General features: G+C 36.3%; 1 protein-coding gene across 3 annotated transcripts in view; it reads right to left on the bottom strand.

Annotated features, from left to right (window-relative positions):
* Positions 1-6,244: 6,244 nt before the first annotated feature.
* The window catches only part of CD2AP (CD2 associated protein), a 156,405-nt gene continuing 141,570 nt past the window's right edge, over positions 6,245-21,079 (bottom strand). Inside the window, exons 17-18 of one of the 3 annotated variants that reach the window (XM_003923090.4) lie at positions 20,953-21,016; positions 6,245-7,269 (exon numbers count right to left, since the gene is read on the bottom strand). In XM_003923090.4, the coding sequence (XP_003923139.2) occupies positions 7,228-7,269; positions 20,953-21,016 (106 nt within the window). In that variant the 3' untranslated portion in view covers positions 6,245-7,227. Of the gene's footprint in view, positions 7,270-7,299; positions 8,714-20,952; positions 21,017-21,079 lie in introns of those variants that run through there. The other 2 variants (XM_074397875.1, XM_074397874.1) reach the window with 2 other exon arrangements.

The raw sequence follows: 21,079 nt of genomic DNA, 5'->3' as shown, positions 1-21,079 counted from the left end.
GATGAAAGAACAGAAGCTGTTTGGACCGTAGAGCTCTTGCACACAATCACAGATGGTTCTCAAGAGTTGATTTGAAGAAATTTCCAAAGACGGCTGTCTGCATAGTGGTTCCAGTTACCCTTTCTAGGTGATTGGAATCTGATTGGAATCAGCCCATCAAAAGCAGCCTTTATGTACATTCCGAGGCCAGAGTAATATTTTGAACTTTGTGTGGGATGTGTTTGTTCATCACTTGGGTAGAGGAGGAGCAGAAATATCTGTTTTCTCTTTCCAAAGTAAGATGAGGCTATTCCAGGTTGAGGGATTTTTCTTTGCACTGGATTAATTTCTGCACAGGGATTGAGATGATTTATTAAAACCACACACACACAAATTGCAAAATGAAAAAATTTAAATCAGAAGCAAATGAGTTTTGGCCAATACTGTTGATAAATCTAAATTGTTAAGGGGGATCTTATAACGCAACCTCAAATTCTTTATTAGACTTTACTGAGTACTGGCTCTTCCCTGCTCTGGACAAGAATTGAGCAGCTTGTCATGACTGGAAAAGGAGGACCTGCAACCATCTGGCTTGGTCTCTGTTAATGACGTCGCTCTCACTAAACCCCATTAAGGACTGGGAGAGGCAGAGCAAGCCTCAGAGCCCAGGTCTTGGTGGTTATTAAGATGCTAAGTCGTTTGCTGCAAATTTCTGGTGATCAATAAAGAGTAATTTCTTCCTAAATTAAAAAAAAAAAATTGGGTGGTTTTTCATCTTTTTCTATAGCTTTGAGTTAAAGATAAAACAGAGCTATCATCTGGCCTTTCTCAGTGATAGAGCCTTACATTTCAAATTTACTGTGGTGTGACTAGTCAATTAAAAATTTCAACTTCTTTTTGAGTCAATATTCATTCTTTAAAGTACCATAACTTGACAGATACGGCTTGGTGTTACATATCATGTCATTTTTTCCCTCCTGGGACATAAGGATTTTAACCAAACTTTTCTTCTGGACTTTTTTCTGTTATACAAAACACAGACACACATAAAGATACTTGTGTTTGATTATTCACCTTTCCATGGTGTCAGTTACTTGCTGAATAGCAAAGGAAGGCAGAAGAGCTACAATTTCAGCGTGCTATCAAAAATATTCTCTAATTAAATCTGTCTTCCCTAAGAGCATGTCTCCCTCCCCTTGGTTTTCAGATTATTAGGGCTTACAGTTAGTGAGGTTTCTCTTTCAGTTTCTAATTCCCAGCTGGTCTTCTGTAGAGGATTTAAGCCTACAATGATCAGATGGGCCTTTTACAGAAATCTGCATCTGGCACAAAGTCTGAAAAGTTTGTATCAGATTTCAGGCTGCTCCCTCAAAGCATTTGGGAGGTATTTTTACTATTATAAATTGTGGCTTCCTTACTTCATCTGAAAGGCAATGTTTTTATCTTAAATCTGCTTTTTAATCTATTAATGCCAAATCCATTCTTCATTGTACTGTTTTTAGTGACTTTCAAGGGAGGAAAAGAGAGTAAAAGTGTCTTCACTTTGTCACATCAAGTTATTTGCATTCTGTTCAGGAATATTTCTAAAAATCCACTCTATGAATTGTCATCTAACGATGACATGATTTTATTAAAGAATTGTTACTTGCCAGGCATGGTAGCTGATGCCTGTAATCCCAGCACTTTGGGAGGCCAAGGAGGGCAGACTGCTTGAGCTCAGGAGTTCAAGACCAACATGGGCAACATGGTGAAACCTGGTCTCTACAAGAAAATACAAAAATTAGGTGGGCGTGGTGGCATGCACCTGTAGTCCTAGCTACTCAGGAGGCTGATACAGGAGGATCGCTGGAGCCCAGGAGGTGGAGGTTATAGTGAGCCAAGATCATACCACTGCACTCTAGCCTGGGGAAGAGTGAGATCCTGTCTTGAAAAAACAAAAAAAAAAGTTACTCAATGCACTTAAAATGTAATTTTACTCTGAGTAACTTTATTCACACACTTTTAAAGGAACTGAAATGTAGTCAGTATTTCACACACTTTTAAAGGAACTGAAATGTAGTCAGTAAGAAATACTTGGAACCTAATAGGAAATAATACCATTCAATAGTTGCAAAATAGCCACACCTTTCATGAAAGAAAAATTACTGGCTCTATACAAAAAATAGATGCCTATTTGTGAATTTATTTCCTTTACACAGAACAAGTGGAGTCACAAAAATGGTGTTAGTGGTAAAATAAATGCAATAACAGGATTCGGAAAAAAAAATTTTTTTAACACCCAGACCCAGTCTCTCTTGAATCTTGAGAAGTAATTGTATTTTCTTTTTTTTCTTTTCTTTTTTTTTTTTTTTTTTTGAGACGGAGTTTCGCTCTTGTTACCCAGGCTGGAGTGCAATGGCGCGATCTCGGCTCACCGCAACCTCCGCCTCCTGGGCTCAGGCAATTCTCCTGCCTCAGCCTCCTAAGTAGCTGGGATTACAGGCACACGCCACCATGCCCAGCTAATTTTTTGCACCTTTAGTAGAGACAGGGTTTCACCATGTTGACCAGGATGGTCTCGATCTCTCGACCTCGTGATCCACCCGCCTCGGCCTCCCAAAGTGCTGGGATTACAGGCTTGAGCCACCGCGCCCGGCCAGTAATTGTATTTTCAGACAAAACCTTCTACATTCTTCAAACACAAATTCCGCAGTCCAAAACTTTATCATTATGTGCCTCCAAAGTTTTGTTGTTGTTGTTGTTGTTGTTGTTGTTTGAGATGTAGTCTCGCTCTATCACCCTGGCTGGAGTGCAGTAGTGCAATCTTGGCTCTCTATAACCTCCACCCACTGGGTTCAAGCGATTCTCCTGCCTTAGCCTCCGGAGTAGCTAGGACTACAGGCACATACCGCCATGCTGGGCTAATTTTTGCATTTCAGTAGAGACAGGGTTTCACTGTGTCTGCCCGCCTCAGCCTTCCAAAGTGCTAGGATTACAGGCATGAGCTTCCACGACTGGCAGAAAATTTTAAAGTAAGATTTTTAAAGACTTATCTGACACACCAATTTTCCACATTGCTTTATAGTAGTGTCCTATTCCTACTGTTTCAGATCTTCTGCACACTACTAGAGTCTCTAAAGCAATATATGTGACCTCTCTTGAGCAAAAGTATATGGGCTTTAATGTTCGCCTGATTTCATCTTGTTTTCTGTATGTATCAGGACTTTTTTGGTTGTGAGTTCAGAAACCCAACAAGCTTATGAGCAAGTTTCTGCTTATAGAACCAAGCAATAGGTAGTTGAGACTCAGGAACAGCTATAATTAGCTTCAAAGTCCTTCCACATTCTGTTTCCATCTACTTATGCTCTACTAAATTTCGTTTTTCACAAGAGCTTTTTCCAGATGACAGAAACATACAACTGTGGAGAAATCCCATGCTGAGATTAGCTCTTTTTGTTTCCAATTTTTAAAATTTCATTCTCTGATTAACTCAGTAACTCAATTTGAGCCAAGTACTCTCTCAAAGGGTAATTCCTAGATGGTCAAGGAGGTAGAATCTGTAAGATGATGGCAGCTCCCCTATGAACAATATAATACAAATGAAAAGAGCACCTTCCCAAAGAAGGAGATACTATATTGTATTCAAAAACGGGGAAAGGACATATGATGCCTCCTTTTTCTTAATCTTTTTTTTCACGAATTGGAAGACTTAATATTATTAAAATGTCCATGCTACCCAAAGTAATATACATATTTAACACAATTCCTATCAAAATATCAATGACATTATTTACAGAAATAGAAAAACAATTCTAAAATTGATATGGAACCACAAAAGACTCCAAATGGCCAAAGCAATTTTGAGCGAAAAGAATACAGCTGTAAGTGTCACAATAACCATTTTTTTGTTTGTTTTTTGAGATGGAGTCTCACTTTGTCACCCAGACTGGAGTGCAGTGGTGCAATCTCGTTTATATCACATCCATCATTGTAAAATGCTCTTAAAAAAGGTAAAACAGTAGTCTCCATTTAAAAAATAAATAAATAAAACCTACTCTATGCCAAGCACTCTACAAGGCCCTTTAGATAAACTATTTCAAATTTTCCCCATAATCCTGTATAGCAGAAATTATCTCAATTTCAGATTAAAAACCAGACTCAGAAAAGTTCAGCAAAAGTCAAACAGGTCTAGAACTTTTAATGCTTTCAGTTTGCTATTTATTCTTGTATTTGGAAATTCAAATAATATAAAACAATTTTCATCATACTCTGCAATACATAAATGCTAAATAAAGTTAATGAAAAATAACCAGGAAAGACTGACACAACTGGCAATAAAATTCTTTATTATTAAGTTTTCTTTTTGAGAGAGAAGCATGCTTTTTATACAGCACCTGTAAACAAGTCAGTGAAGTATACTGTTTTGAGATTCTCCATTTCATTTTTTTTTCCTCGGGGTTGGGGGTGGAGGTAGGGGTAGGGGGGTGGGCTGGGAATGTCAGGTTACCACAACATCAACTGTATTACATAATAGTTACTGAAAGCAAGTCAGGGTAAAATTTTATAGCTAAAAATATTCATAGCAGCAACTTTTAAAAGATGATTTTATTAAATCAATCATTGCACTTGGTCATTTTATTGCTACAACAAAACAAGGCCATTACATTATAATACTTTTCATTTCTGATTTAACTGATTGTCTCATTCTGTTCATACATTTCAAGTTTAAATGCAAGCATAAAATGTTTATCAACAAATCTAGAGAGCACTTGGATTATTTTATATTTCTGTGATCACAGTAAGGAACATAAAAAAAAGAGTATCTTCTTTTACACAAGGCCTGTTCTCTCTTTACATCTTCAGACTTAAATTCTGTAGAGGGTAACAGCTTTATATTAAGACAGAAGCTTAGGGGTCACACACAAAAAATAACACTGAAATACAATTAGGAAATTAATGATATTGTGTCTCAAAGAATACCTGAACTATACATTCATCAATAATTTGGCAATGACAGATTCCATGTTGTTCAGCTTTCATCTTTTATACTCACATGTAAGAAAAAAAATTCACGATTTACTCCAAGTAAAGGTTATTATTCTTACATATCATTTTGTGATATGAACTCTAATAATAGAAATTAATAAAACTTCCCATACCAACAGCAAGGAGTAAATTGTTAGAATAAAGGAATCATTTTTCCCATCAGGCCTGAGTTTGTTTGGTTCTGTTTATTACTTTTTCAACGACAGACAGATAAGAGTATTTCAGTTACTTTTCTATGCTGACTGAGTAGTACACAAGCGAAAACTTTAAACGCATTTCAGTGCCCACGGGCATCTTGATTTTAAGTACTAATGAGAAAATGACCAAGAACAGCCTGAAATCTGTTGGAACCTTCCTTCACCCCATTATTAGGGTAACCAGGGATCACTTCAATAGATTTTCAGGTGAGAAAGCTGGAGGATAATTTCTAGGATTACAATGTTTTTATTTTTACCTAAGGTCTGTCATTAAAATAAAATAAAATAAAATTTAACATGGAGGAAATAATTCATTTGACTAGTCATTTAAACCTATTCTATTTAACAAAAGAGGGAACAAGTTTGCTCAGTAGTGACTTCATTAGAAGAGCCCAAACATTTTAAAGATTTCTAACGTATATTCTTAATATATAATTAGCATTCCCCAAAAGCCCTAACATAAACTGTAAATTAAACATTATGTTGTTTAACTGGCATTTCTATTATTTTCTACTTCAGTTATCTTTATTTGAAACATGACCAATTTCATTTACATAGATTTCTGTATTATGATATTAAAATGTAAAGGAAAAATATTGGTTTAGTGGTTTAAAACTAAAAAATGGAAGCATGATAACTGGTACTCAAAAATGTGACACTCATTTGCTATATAATAAAGCATAAAGCCTAATTTTTTACAAACAAAACATTTCAAATTTTAAAAATTTAAATAAATCCACTTATGTTTTCAGATGTTACCTACAAACAGAACATTTTAAAGCATTCAACTGTTCGTAAGTAACTCTGAAGAAATGACTAATTCATCCATTCTGTGAAAATGTATTTTAAATATGTTCAACTATATTTGGTTTTATATAAAGCTGTAATGTTACATTTTATGACATACTAACATTCTTTATAAAGTTTGTACCTAAATAATAGTTCGAAATATCTCCACAAGTTAGTTTGGTCTATTAGGTAAATTAAACATCATAAAACCTGAGTATTTACAAGATAACTTGTCAAAATAAGAAAGCTCACACTGAAGTTCTGAAAAGCTTTGGGTTTTATTTTCCTAATATTATCATTATTAAAAGTCACAAGGAGGAGCATGAAGAACTAAGTCACAAGAGAATCAGAAATTTGAGACTGTAAAACAAGCAGAAAAATACAGCAATAAGGCTAGTGTTTATATATTTTATATGTGCTGTAGTTTCTAGGCACGAGTTAAGGGTTAAATTAACAGTTTTAGATTCTTCAGAGCTAATGAATTTAAAATACAGCTCATATTTCCTCCAAATGTTTAAAAATCCAACATGTTTTAACTAAGTTGCTTTTATGACTCCCATAGTGCAAGCAACATAAAATGTTCTAAAAGCTGATGAAATTATCTTGATTATTCATTAGTTCATACTATATGCATGGGCAAGTAATCTGGCTTATATAGCTAGGAAAGTCCTATTTCACCACCCAAAATATAAACAGCAGACAAATAGGCACAACATGTAACCTTGGGTAAGAGGATAAAAGTGAAAATATATACACACACAAATACGCACAGTTTATATCCCTTATGCATTATGGAAAAAGTCGTGACTATAGTTACTAAAAAGCTAATTTGTCCCTCTCAAATAGTATATCTTACAGATTACTTGTAAATATATCACCATATTTATAGTATAGATCTCTTTAAAAATAATACAAGTCTCAATAAAAAAAAAACTACTGTGAACATTCTTATTTATACATAGTCAGTAGTATTTTCAAGCAAACAATTTTTTAAAAAGTGTTTGCAATCCCAGCACAGTAAGAAATAAGGCCTCTTTTTCTTCATATTGGCAAAACTATATATATATATATATATATATATATAAAATTCACCCTCACTCTACTTTTCTATAGATATTATACTTCATATACTCATATTTATCACAACACCAGCATTCACAATTTTTAAGTAACAAGTCAGTTGAAGTTCATAGTGTTGCTTCTGAATCCCTGGAACATTATGAAAACCAGGTCCACCTCAAGAAGACAGGACAGCTTTTTTCAGCTTCTCTATTTCTACCTAAAACACAAAACATAAATTGAACAATACATAAAATTTCCTTTAGTAGTTTATTTTATTCTGGGTCATTAAGATATGATCATACTTTCAAGCCTTCAGATTTTTATTTCCAGATCTAAAATCCAATTTCCCATGGTATAATATTACTGAATAAAGTTTCAATAGTACAATGTGAGTTGCTAAACGGCAGTTAAAAAAAAAAAGCAATTATAGCCCTTTCAGCCAGAAGAATGTTATGTGAGCATTTAAAATTAAAGCCATAAAAAAATCAGTCAGTCCTACAAAGAAGAAAAGAACCTTAGAAACCAAACTGAGAAATGTCCATGTATCTGTAATTAAACAAAGGGTCCATTAAACAACAGTAAAAGGAATAAAGGAGAGACCTGTTTAGTTTCATGTTTTTCACTAATTATATACGTAATTATTGCTAAATCACTTGACTTAGTTTCAATTTACTTATCTGTAACTGGTATATACTACATTAAATATCTTAAAGCCCAAGAATATATCTAAGAGTCGGTCAAGGTGATTAATATATTTCCACCTTTAAGCAGAAGGCATTCTTCACTTAACAGAAATTTATAATTTAAGGAATTTATGAAGAAGGAAATCAGTTCATTAAGTCTGCACAATAACTACACAGAATTATTCAGTACTGACATACTCAAATGGCTAAGTTGAGGCTCGAAGACATTAAACAGGATGCCAATGTTCCACACTAACAAGTGACTTGTCCTGGTAAGATTTAGGGCTTTAAAGCCCACAGTTTTTATACTGATTTATCTTCCCAATATTTTGATCATCTTTAACCTTTCACTACATGAGGAAATATATAGATCTTGCCTTACCCTAATGGCATCACCTTCCTCAAGAGTGCACATAAACAATAGATGCTTTGGCTAGCTTCTGACACATAGTACATTATTAAATAATTAGGACTTTGCAATAGTCAAAAAGTATAATTTTTGTATGTTCACAATCTCCTGAAGGATTATAACCATTCAAGAACAGTTTATTAATTTCGGGATCTTCCCTGATATGATTCTCTTAATATGATGATGATTAGCTAAATGTTTTAGCAACACTGGACTAGAACAATCTTCTGTCTTTAATTTGGATTGAGACAATACCCTTCATAGTCAGCCTGATCTGTTATTATAGTCTTTACTCCAAAGATACAGAAAGCAGAAAGAAAATCAAACTGATACAAAAGGGAGTAGAGAGTGTGAAGGCTACTTCACAATCAGTAATACTCCTTGTAATGGAGTACATGCACGATCAGTAATACCCCTTGTAAATTGCTATTTGTGACATACATTTAGTTATCACTGGACAGGGATCATCATGGCGGATGGGAAGCAGGACTAGATTGCAACTCCAGAAAGAACAGCTTGCAGATGCTCGCATGGTGAATTTTAGCTCCAGATCCACTGTTAGAACAAACCTGCAATCCCAAGAGGAAGTCAACTGCTCTTGCTAAGAACTCTCATGTAACAATTTGAATAAGGCAAGAAGTCTCCTGGTCACAACTCTGGGTGTGGGGTTGGGGAGCACAAATCTGTATGCTGACTCCACAGGGGAGGGAAGAACCAAGCCCTTTTCTTTTGCAATGAGGAGGTGGGTAGCCTGGGGTAAGTCTTCAAGCCCAACTCACCCATCACCGGGAAACAGACTTGGGGCTGATAGGGGAGGCACAGTGGGAGTGCGACTGGCCCTTCAGTTTGCGTGGGAGCTGGGTGAGGCCTGTGTCTGCCAGCTTCCCCACCTCCCTGACAGCCTGCATGATTCAGCAGAGGCAGCCAAAATCCTCCTAGGTACACAAGTCCAGTGACCTGGGAATCTCACCTTCATTACCCACAGCAGCCACAGCAAGACCCACCCAAGAAGAGTGTGAGCTCAGACATGCCTAGCCCTGCCCCCACCTGATGGTCCTTTCCCTATCCAACCTGGTAGCAGAAGACAAAGGGCATATAATCTTGGGAGTTCTATGTTCTACGGCCCCACTCACTCTCCATACTATTACAGCTGATGCCTTCTAGAAAATGTCACCTCCTGGCAGGAGGCCAACCAGCACTAAAATACAGCATTAAACCACCAAAGCTAAGAACCCTCATGGAGTCCATTGCAGCCCCCTGCCCACCACTTCCACCAGAACAGGTACTGGTATCCATGGCTGAGATCCCCATAGACAGTTCACATCACAGGACTCTCTGCGGACAACCCCCAGTATCAGCCCAGAGCCTGGTAGAGTCACTGGGTGGCTAGACCTAGAAAAGAGACAAGCAACACTGCAGTTTGGCTTACAGTAAGCCACATCCATAGGAAAAGGGGGAGAGTACTACATCAAGGGAACACTCCATGGGACAAAAGAATCTGAAGAGCAAGTCCTAGACATTCCCTCTGACAGAGTCTACCCAAATGAGAAGGAACCAGAAAACCAACCCTGGTAATATGACAGAACAAGGTCCTTCAACACCCTCCCCACCAACAACAAAAGAAAATCACACTAGTTCACCAGCAATGAATCCAAACCAAGAAATTTCTGATTTACCTGAAAAAGAAATCAGGAGGTTAGTCATTAAACTAATCAGGGAGACACCAGAGAAAGGTAAAGCCCAATGAAAAGAAATCCGAAAAATGATACAAGAAGTGAAGTAAGAAATATCCAAGGAAATAGATAGCTTAAAGGAAAAATAATTTTAAAATTCAGGAAACTTTGGACACACTTTTAGAAATACAAAAATGTCCTCGGAAGTCTCAGCAATAGAATTGAACAAGTAGAAGAAAGAAATTCAGAGTTTGAAGAAAAGGTCTTCAAATTAACCCAATCCAACAAATACAAATAAAAAAAGAATAAGAAAGTATGAACCAAGCCTCCAAGAAGTCTAGGATTATGTTAAACAATCAAACCTAAGAATAATTGGTGTTCCTGAGGAAGAAGAGAAATCTAAAACCTTGGAAAACATATTTGGGGAATAATCAAAGAAAACGTACCCAGCCTGGCTAAAGACGTGGACATCCAAATACAAGAAGCACAAAGAACACCTGGGAAATTCATCACCTAGGCACATTGCCATCAAGTTATCCAAATTTCAGATGCAGGAAAGAATTATAAGAACTGTGAAACAGAAGCACCAGTAACCTATAAAGGAAAACCTGTCAGATTAATAGTGGATTTCTCAGCAGAAACCCTACAAGCTAGAAAGGATTGGGGCCCTATCTTCAGCCTCCTCAAAGAAAACAATTATCAGCCAAGAATTTGGTATCTAGCAAAACTAAGCTTCATATACGAAGGAAAGACAGTCTTTTTCAGACAAGACAAATGCTGGGACAAATCGCCATTATCAAGCCAGTACTACAAGAACTGCTAAAAGTTGCTCTAAATCTTGGAACAAATCCTAGAAATACATCAAAACAGAACCTCTTTAAAGCATATATCACACAGGAACCATAAAACAAAAACACAAGTTAAAAAGCAAAAACAAAAAAACCAAAGCACACAGGCAACAAAGAGCACAATGAATGCAACAGTAGCTTACATTTCAATACCAACATTGAATGTAAGTGGCCCACATGCTCCATTTAAGATATGCAATTGCAGAATGGGTAAGAACTCACCAACCAAGTATCTGCTACTTTCAGGAGACTCACCTAACACACAAAGACTCACATAAACTTAAAGTAAAAGGGTGGGGTAAAAGGCATTTCATACAAATGGACACCAAAAGCAAGCAAGGGTAGCTATTCTTACATCAGACAAAACAAACTTTAAAGCAACAGCAGTTAAATGCAGCAAAGAGGGACATATGATGGTAAAAGACCTGTTTAACAGGAAAATATCACAATCCTAAATATATAGGCACCTAACACCAGAGGTCCCAAATTTATAAGACAGCTACTAATAGACCTAAGAAATGAGATAGATAGCAACACAGTAACAGTGGGGGACTTCAATACTCCACTGACAGCATTAGAGAGGTCATCAAGACAGAAAGTCAATAAAGAAACAATAGATTTAAACTTTATCTTAGAACAAATGGATTTAACAGATATATACAGAATATTTCATCCCACAACCACAGAATACACATTCTATTCAACAGCACATGAACATGCTCCAAGACAGACCATATAATAGGCCATAAAATGAGCCTCAATAAATTTAAGAAAACTGAAATCATATTAAGCACTCTCTCAGACCACACTAAAATAAAATGGGAAATCAACTCCAAAAAGAACCCTCAAAACCAGGCAAATACATGGAAATTAAATAACATGGTCCTGAATGAGTACTGCTTTAAAAACAAAATCAAGATGGAAATTTAAAAAATCTTAAAACTGAATGACAGTAATAACACAACCTACCAAAACCTCTGGGATACAGCAAAGGCGGTACTAGGATATGAGTTAATAGCCCTAAATGCCTACATCAAAAAGACCGAAAGAACACAAACTGACATTCTAAGGTCACACCTCAAAGAATTATAGAAATAAGAACAAACCAAAAGAAACCGAGCAGAAGAAAGGAAATAACCAAGATCACAGCAGAACTAAATAAAATTGAAACAACAACAAAAAATACAGAAGATAAATGAAACAAAAACCTGGTTCTTTGAAAAGGTAAATAAAATTGATAGATCAAGAGATATTACAACTGACACCGCAGAACCAGAAAAGATCATTCAGGGCCACTATGAACACCATTACCCACATAAACTAGAAAACCTAGAAGAGATGGATGAATTCCTGGAAAAATACAACCCTCCTTGCTTAAATCGCGAAGAATTAGAGACCCTGAACAGACCAATAACAAGCAGTGAAATTAAAATGATAATTAAAAAATTACCAAGAAAAAAAAAGTCCAGGACCAGATAAATTCACAGCAGAATTCTACCAGACATTCAAAGAAGAATAGGTAGCAATCCTTTTAACACTATTCTATAAGGGAAAGAAGGAACTAATTCCTTCTATGAAGCCAGGATCACCCTAATACCAAAACCAAGAAAGGACATAACTAAAAAAGAAAACTACAGACCAATATCCCTGATGAACATAGATGTTAAAATCCTTAACAAAATACAAGCTAACTGAATCTGATAACAAAGCAAAAAGATAATCCACCATGATCAAGTGAGTTTCATGCCAGGAAGGCAGGGATTGTTTAACATATACAAGTCAATAAACATGATACACCACATAAACAGAATTCTAAACAAAAATCACATGATCATCTCAATAGATGCAAAAAAAAAAAAAAAAAGCATTCAACAAAATCCAGCATCCTTTTATGATTAAAACTCTCAGCAAAATTGGCATACAAGGAACACACCTCAATGCAATAAAAGCCATCTATGACAAACCCATAGCCAACATAATACTAAATGGGGAAATGTTGAAAGCATTCTCTCTGAGAACTAGAACAAGACAAGGATGTCTACTCTCATCACTCCTCTTGAACATAGTACTGCAAGTTCTAGCCAGAGCAATTAGACAAGAGAAAGAAATAAAGGGCTTCCAAATCAATAAAGAGGAAGTCAAACTGTCATTATTTGCTGACAATACAATCGTTTATCTTGGCAACTCTAAAGACTCCTTCAGAAAGCTCCTGAAACCGACAAAAGAATTCAGCAAAGTTTCCAGATATAAGATTAATGTACACAAATCAGTAGATCTTCTACACACCAACAGCAACCAAGGGGAGAATCAAATCAAGAATTCAATCCCTTTTACAACAGCTGCAAAAAGTTACTTAGGAATATACCTAACCAAAAAGTCAAAAAGACTTCTACAAGGAAAACTACAAAACACTGCTGAAAGAAATCACAGACAACACAAATGGAAACACATCTCATGCTCATGAATGGGTAGAATCAATATTGTGAAAATGATCATACCATCAAAAGCCATGTACAAATTCAAGGCAATCACCATCAAAATACCACCATCATTCTTCACAGAATTAAAAAAATCAATTCTAAAATTCACACGGAACCAAAATAGAGCCAGCATAGACAAAGCAATACTAAGCAAAAAGAATAAATCTGGAGGCATCACCTTACCTGATTTCAAATTATACTATAAGAGGCCACAGTCACCAAAACAGCACGATACTGGTATAAAAACAGGCACATAGACCAATGGAACAGAATAGAGAACCCAGAAATAAACGCAAATATTTACAACCAACCGATCTTTGACAAACCAAACAAAAACATAAAGTGGAAAAAGGACACCCTTTTCAACAAATGGTGCTAGGATAACTGGCAAGCCACATGTAGGAGAATGAAACTGGACCCTCATCTTTACCTCTCACCTTACACAAAAATCAACTCAAGATGGATTAAGACTTAAACCTAAGACCTGAAACTACAAAAATTCTCAAAGATAACAATGGAAAAACCCATCTAGATAGTGGCTCAGGCAAGGATTTCAGGACCAAGAACCCAAAAGCAAATGCAATAAAAACAAAGATAAATAGCTGGGACCTAATTAAATTGCTTTTGCATGGCAAAAGGAACAGTCAACAGAGTAAACAGACAACCCACAGAGTGGGAGAAAATCTTTACAATCTATGCATCTGACAAGGGACTAATATCGAGAATCTACAACGAACTCTAAAAAATCAGTAAGAAAAAAACAACCCATCAAAAAGTGGGCTAAGGACATGAACAGACAATTCTCAAAAGAAGATATGCAAATGGCCAACAAACATTTGAAGAAATGCTCAACATCACTAATGATCAGGAAAATGCAAATCAAAACCAGAATGTTATATACTACCTTATTCCTGCAAGAATGGCCATAATCAAAAAATCAAACAACAGATGATGGCATGGATGCAGTGATTAGGGAACACTTCTACACTGCTGGTGGGAATGTAAACTAATACAGCCACTATGGAAAACAGTGTGGAGATTACTTTAAGAACTAAAAGTAGAACTGCCATTTGATCCTGCAATCCCAGTACTGGATATCTACCCAGAGGAAAATAAGTCATATACAAAGAAAATACTTGCACACACGTTTATAGCAGCACAATTCACAACAGCCAAATCATGAAACCAACACAAATGCCCATCAATCAACAAGTAGATAAACTGTGGAGTGTGTGTGTGTGTGTGTGTGTGTGCGTTGGAATACTACTTAGCCATAAAAAGGAATGAATTAACAGCATTTGCAGTGACCTGGGTGAGATTGGAGACCATTCTTCTAAGTGAAGGAACTCAGGAATGGAAAATCAAACATTGTATGTTCTCATGGATATGTGGGAGCTAAGCTATGAGGATGCAAAGGCATAAGAACGATACAATAGACTTTGGGGACTTGAGGGGAAGAGGAGAAATGGGGGAAGGGATAAAAGACTACAAGTATGGTGCAGTGTATACTGCTCAGGTGATGGGTGCACCAAAATCTCATGAATCACCACTAAATAACTTACTCATGTAACCAAATACTACCTGTTCCCCAATAACTTATGGGAAAAAATTAGTTATCAGGCAAATACATTGCTAGAGTTTCTCTTTTAGCACTTGTATGTTCATTGTTCATTTTTAGTAAACATTATAATTTAATACTGTACTATGTTAACATTATACTAGTTCAAAGTACTACTTTTAATCTTTGGAGAAACATCTTTCGCCTTTAAATAAATTATTCCAAAACTTTAATGCCTTAGGTATGGTCTTACAAATACGGGGTAAAACTCTATCCATAACAAAAGAAAAAATATATATGTAATACAAGTCAGTGAGAGGCCAAGTAACAGCTGACTTTGCTAGAAAAATAAAATCAAATTGAATTCTCCAAAACAGAAACAATTAGACTCCTGTCATAATTTTTATGCCAAATTAAGTCAGATGTACATATTTAACACCATTAGTTCCTCTTGCTTGTCTCATTATCTTATTTTCATGTATGAATATAAACATGTATATATAAAATGTAAGAAAAAAGTCAAAAAAAGTTTAAAAAATTCTCAATTTCTACCATGTTACATGCTGTCAATTTAAGATATATCTTTAACACATGCACTCTTTCATTAATTTGTCAATCATTTATTAGACATCTAACATGTATATATAGCACCATGCTAGGAGCTAGAAGACAGGTAATGTAAGTGCATACCCTAACATTGAAAATACAGGAAGTTATTACGTATACATCTCTTCTAAAACTACAGATCTTGCAAATTTGTAGGAAGACTAACTTACTTTTTTTTTTTTTTTTTGAGACAGAGTCTGGTTCTGTCACCCAGGCTGGAGTGCAGTGGCGCAATCTTGGTTCACGCCTAACTCTACCTCCTGGGTTCAAGTGATTCTCGTGCCTCAGCCTCCTTAGTAGCTGGGATTACAGGTGCATACCACCACACCCAGTTAATTTTTGAATTTTTTAGTAGAGATGGAGTTTCGCCACGTTGGCCAGGCTGGTCTTGAACTCCTGATCTCAGGTGATCTACCTGCCTCAGCCTCCCAAAGTGCTGGAATTACAGGTGTGAGCCATCGTGCCCAGCTACTAAATTACTTTTAATCAGAAACAGAATAATATCAATTTAATGAAAGTAACTGTTTGAGCAAGGCCTTGAGAATCTATAGAATGTGGGCATTAGAAGATGAGGCAAAAGGACAATCCAAGAAAACACAGTAAGAATAAAAATCCCGACAAATCAATTGTAAAGTACAATGGAGGATCAGCAAGTAGAGAAAGAAAGATAACTAGGACCAAAACATAAAAACACCTCATAACGGTAAGTTTTTGGAACTTTATTTAGCATGTAACAGAAAGCTCAATGAAAGAAAGGTTGATCTGAGATAAGAATTCGAGTACTCAAGAAAGCTAAGCAGAAGATAATAAGCACCGGAACAAGATAGACATAGTGGGAATAAAGACAAAGATTAGGAAGTAAAGCTAATAGGACTAAAAGTTAATGGAATCAGAAGAGAACCATGTACCAAGTACCACATCTACATGACTGTATGGGCAACAGAAATTATCAACAGAAACAGGAAATCAAAAGAACAGGAAAGGAAGATGATAAATTTAACTGGGGACATGCTAAATCTAAGTTCATGATGAAACAACCAGGAGGTACTAATAGTCAGAAACACATGATAGAAGCTGGGAAAGTACAAATTTGATTTAGAGGGGAGACTCACTACAGCTAATAATTAGATTCATGGGTATAGATGAATTCAAAATATGAATGCTCAGAGAGAAGAACCAAGGATAGCAGTGATGGAATATTTACACTTAGGTTACAAGAAAGGAAGAGGAAGGCCAGGCATGGTGTCTTAAACCTTTAATCCTACCACTTCAGGAGGTCAAAGTGGGAGGATCATTTGAGGCCAGAGTTCAAGAGCAACCTGAGACCCAGTCCCTACAAAAATCTGAAAAATTAACCAGGCATGAAGTACATGCCTGTAGTCTCAGCTACTTGGCAGGCTGAAACGGGAGGATAAGCTGATCCCAGGAGTTTGAGGCTGCAGTGGGCTAAGATTGTTGTGACTGTACCCTAGCCTGGATGACAGAGTAACTCCCTGTCTCTAAAAACAAAATTTTAAAAGTTAAAAAAAAGAAGAAAGAGGAGATGGGGAAGTTAAAGACAATGGGATGTAGTATTACCTTAACCAAGACAAACCTTTGACAGGTGGCAATGGTAAAAAATGTGATATGCTGCAGGAACTGAAGAAAAGACCTTTAATTTGGAATCAATAAACCTAAGATGCAAAAGGTTACAGACCGAACTGAAGGTGAAAAATCAGAGACCATAAGCACAGCTTTTTTTTTTTTTTTTTTTTTTTTTTTTAACAAGGATGGGGGTTGTTTTCATATTTCAACAAATAAACCTCAAGTGAAAAGAGAAAGTAACTACAGTAGATCAAGAAGGCAGCTAGACCTAAAAGGGGGCTTCTTTTTGATTCTGAATAATACAAAAGTTAAGTATTTTCATGCAAAGTAGTAAAGTTGTCAATAGAGGATAATGTTGAAAATAAGGGTAAAATAAAGTTTGATCATTTACAAAGTACTTTCACATAAATTATCTCAACAACTAAAGCTAAGGAAGTTAAGTGACTTGCCCAAGTTCACACGGTGTAATTTAATCCTGAAGTGCAAAGGTGCTGAAGATTGGATGCTTCTGTTAAAAACACTTTTAAGGCCAGGTACAGTGGCTCATGCCTGTAATCCCAGCACTTTGGGGGGCCAAGGCAAGTAGATCACCTGAGGTCAGGAGTTTGAGATGAGCCTGGCCAACATGGTGAAACCCCATCTCTATTAAAAATACAAAAAGAATAGCTGGGTATGGTGGTATGTGCCTGTAGTCCTAGCTACTTGGGAGGCTAAGGCAGGAGAATCGTTTGAACCTGGGAGGTAGTGGCTGCAGTGAGCTGAGATCGCACCATCGTACTCCAGCCAGGGTAACAAAGCAAGACTCCACCTCAAAAAAAAAACTTTAATTTCAGCTCCATTGCTGTTACTTAATCTTTGATATGATTTGGATCTGTGTCTCCACCAAATCTCAAATTAAAAGTAATCCCCATTGTTGAAGGTGGGGCCAGGTGAGAGGTGTATGGATCATGGAGGTGCCATCCCCTTCATGATGAGTAAGTTCATACAAGATCTGGTTGTTTAAAAGTGTGCCGCCCCTCCCACTCTCTCTCTCTCTTACACCCTCTCTCATCATGTAAAATGGGTGCTCCTACTTCACCTTCCACCATTAGTAAAGGTGGTATCCCCAGAAGCTGAGCAGATGCAGCCACCATGCTTCTTCCTGTACAGCCTGTAGAAACATGAGCCAATTAAACTTTTCTTTATAAATTACCCAGTCTCAGGTATTTCTTTATAGCAATGCAAGAGCAACTTAACACAATCATTCCAAACCCTACCTTATTCAATCTTATAACTGGAATAACGCTTACATGTTGTTGCGTGTGTCTAATGAGATAATGTGCAGAAAATGCTAAGGCTTACTAATACACAGTTTAAAACAAAAAAGTTAGTTGATTCTCAGAATAAGAGCCCTTGCAGTTTTCTAACTGCAAGTTACAAACCCACTCTTGTTCTACAAATTGCTGACAAAAGAAATAGGGTAAGTTATGATACAGGATAGAAAACAGAAGGGAGTATTAAATAATTAAACAATGGGAAGAATCTCTAAAAAAACATAGGCTACCACTTTCTCTGAGATAATGCAGAAAGAATAACGCAAATGAAGATAAACATTAGAGAGGAGAAAAGAAAGCCAAGAAAGATAAAGGAAATCGCTGAAATTGCCAATCATCAACAGAGAATTAAGATAAACTCAGTAAAAATGGGAGGGAGTGAATCTACAGCCATCTGTCACCACCACCAGTCCTGTCCCTGAGCAAAGAAAGAATGAAAGTAGCTTACCTGCATAGAAGTGACAACTTACAGGAATACCTTTTTTATTGCACTTCATTTTACTGTTCTTCACAGATACTGCATTGTCTACAATTAAAGGTTTGCGGTAATCCTATGTGGAGCAACTTTATTGATGCCACTTTTCCAACAATATATGATCACTTTGTGTCACTGTGGCATATTTTGACAATTTTCACAATATTCCAAATGTTTTCACTGTAATTATATATGTTATGATGATCTGTGATCAGTGATCTCTGATGTTAATATTGTAATTGTTTAGGGGTGCCATGAACAGCACCCACAAAAAACAGTGAACTTAACTGATAAATGTCATGTGTGTTCTAACTGCTACACTGACCAGCCTTTCTTCTGACTCTCTCCCCCTCTACGTGGCCTTCTCTATTCCCTAAGACAGAACAGGCTTAATAATGAAAATAAGCCAATTAATAACCTGTAAATGACCTCTAAGTGTTCAAGTGAAAGAAAGAATCACATCCCTCTTACATTAAATCAAAAATTAGAAATGATTAAGCTCAAAGAGAAAGGCAATGTTGAAAGCCACAATAGGTCAAGAGATAGGTTTTTTGCCCTAAACAGCCAAGTTCTGATTGCAAAGGAAAAGTTCTTGAAGAAAATTAAAAGTGCTACTCTGGTGAACATACGAATAATAAGAAAGCTTAACACCCTTATTGCTGATATGAAGAAAGTTTGAGTGGCCTAGACAGAAGATCAAACCAACTGTAACATTTCCTTAAGCCAAAGCCTAATCCAGAGTGAGGCCCTAACTCTCTTCAATTCTTTGAAGGCTGCAAGAGAGGTAAGGAAGCGGCAGAGGAAAAGTTTGAAGGTAGCAGAGGTTGGTTCACGTGGTTTTCAAAAAGAAGCCATCGCCATGACATAAAAGTGCAAGGTGAAGCAAGTGCTAATGCAGAAGCTGCAGCAAGTTATCCAAAATGTCTAGCTAAAATCACTGAGAAAGCTGGCTACAAGACATAAATTTGCAATGGAGGTAAAACAGCCATCTATTGAAAGAAGATATCATTTAGGACTTCCAAAACTAGAAAGAAGTCAATGCCTGGCTTCAAAGCTTCAAAGGACAGGCTGACTCTTGTTAGGTCAATGTACCTGGTAGTTTTAATGGAAACCATCACTTATTTACCATTCTGAAAATTCTATGGCCTTTAAGAATTATCCTAAATCTACTCTGCCTATGCTCCGTAAATGGAACAACACAGCCTGGATAACAGCACATCTATTAACAGCATGATTTACTGAATATTTTAAGCCCACTGTTTAGACTTACTGCTTGGGGAAAAAAAAATTATTTTCAAAATATTAATGCTTGCTGACAATGCCCTTCATCACCCAAGAGCTCTGATGGAAATGAACAAGGAGATTAATGTTACTTTCATGTCTGCTAACACATCCATTCCATAGCCCATGAATCAAAGATACATTTAGACTTTCAATCTTATTTTTAAGAAAAACATTTATTTTGTAAGGCTATAGCTTCCATAGATAGTGATTCCTCTGACAGATATAGGCAAATAAACTGAAAACCTTCTGGAAAAAATGCATCAGTTTAGATTCCATTAAGAACATTCACAATTCACAGGAGAAAATCAAAATGTCAATATTAACAGAAGTTTAGAAGATGACTCCAACCCCCAGGGATGACTTTGAGGGTTGAAGACTTCAGTGGAGAAAATAATTGAAGATGTGGTAAATAGCAAGAGAACAAGAATTAAAAGTAGATCAAACTTGAACAGATGAGGAGTTGTTTTTTTGGATCAGCAAAGAAGGTAGGTGAGTGAGGTGAAATCTACTGTTGGTGAAGATGCTGTCAATATTGTGAAAACAGCAAAGGATTTACAAAATGTAAACTTAGTTGATAAAGCAGAGGCAGAGTTTGAGAGGACTGACTCCAATTTCAAACAAATACCTTTGCCACTATTAATTCCACTAATACCCTTCCACTCTCTGGTAACCATCATTCTGTTCTCTATGTTTATGAGTTCAATTGTTTTAATTTTTTTTAGCTCCCACAAATAAGTGGGAACATGGAAAGTTTGTCTTTCTGTTCCTTGCTTATTTCACTTAATATAACGACCTCCAGTTCCAACCATGTTGTTACAAATGACAGGATCTCATTCTTTTTTTGTGACTGAGTAGTAGTCTGTTGCGTATTTGTCCAACTGAAGTAGCATAACATAATTTGTACAGGAAACAATTACCCACTTGGGTTGGGAAGAACATGTCCAGTTTATGCTGACTAAACTCTCAATGCTGAAAGAAATGAATTACCTCTAGATTACTTCTTCTTGCCTTTTCTTCTTCCAAATCTTTTCTCAGTTTTTCCAGTTCTTTCCTAAAAATAAAATATTTATTACTGTTAAGTCTTTCATTAAACAATTTATCTGATTAACGTTTA

This window comes from Saimiri boliviensis, chromosome 4, assembly GCF_048565385.1.
Source record: "Saimiri boliviensis isolate mSaiBol1 chromosome 4, mSaiBol1.pri, whole genome shotgun sequence".
Classification (NCBI taxonomy): domain Eukaryota; kingdom Metazoa; phylum Chordata; class Mammalia; order Primates; family Cebidae; genus Saimiri; species Saimiri boliviensis.
Note: the sequence above shows the minus strand (reverse complement) of the source record. Positions and strands in the feature narration are given on the sequence as shown.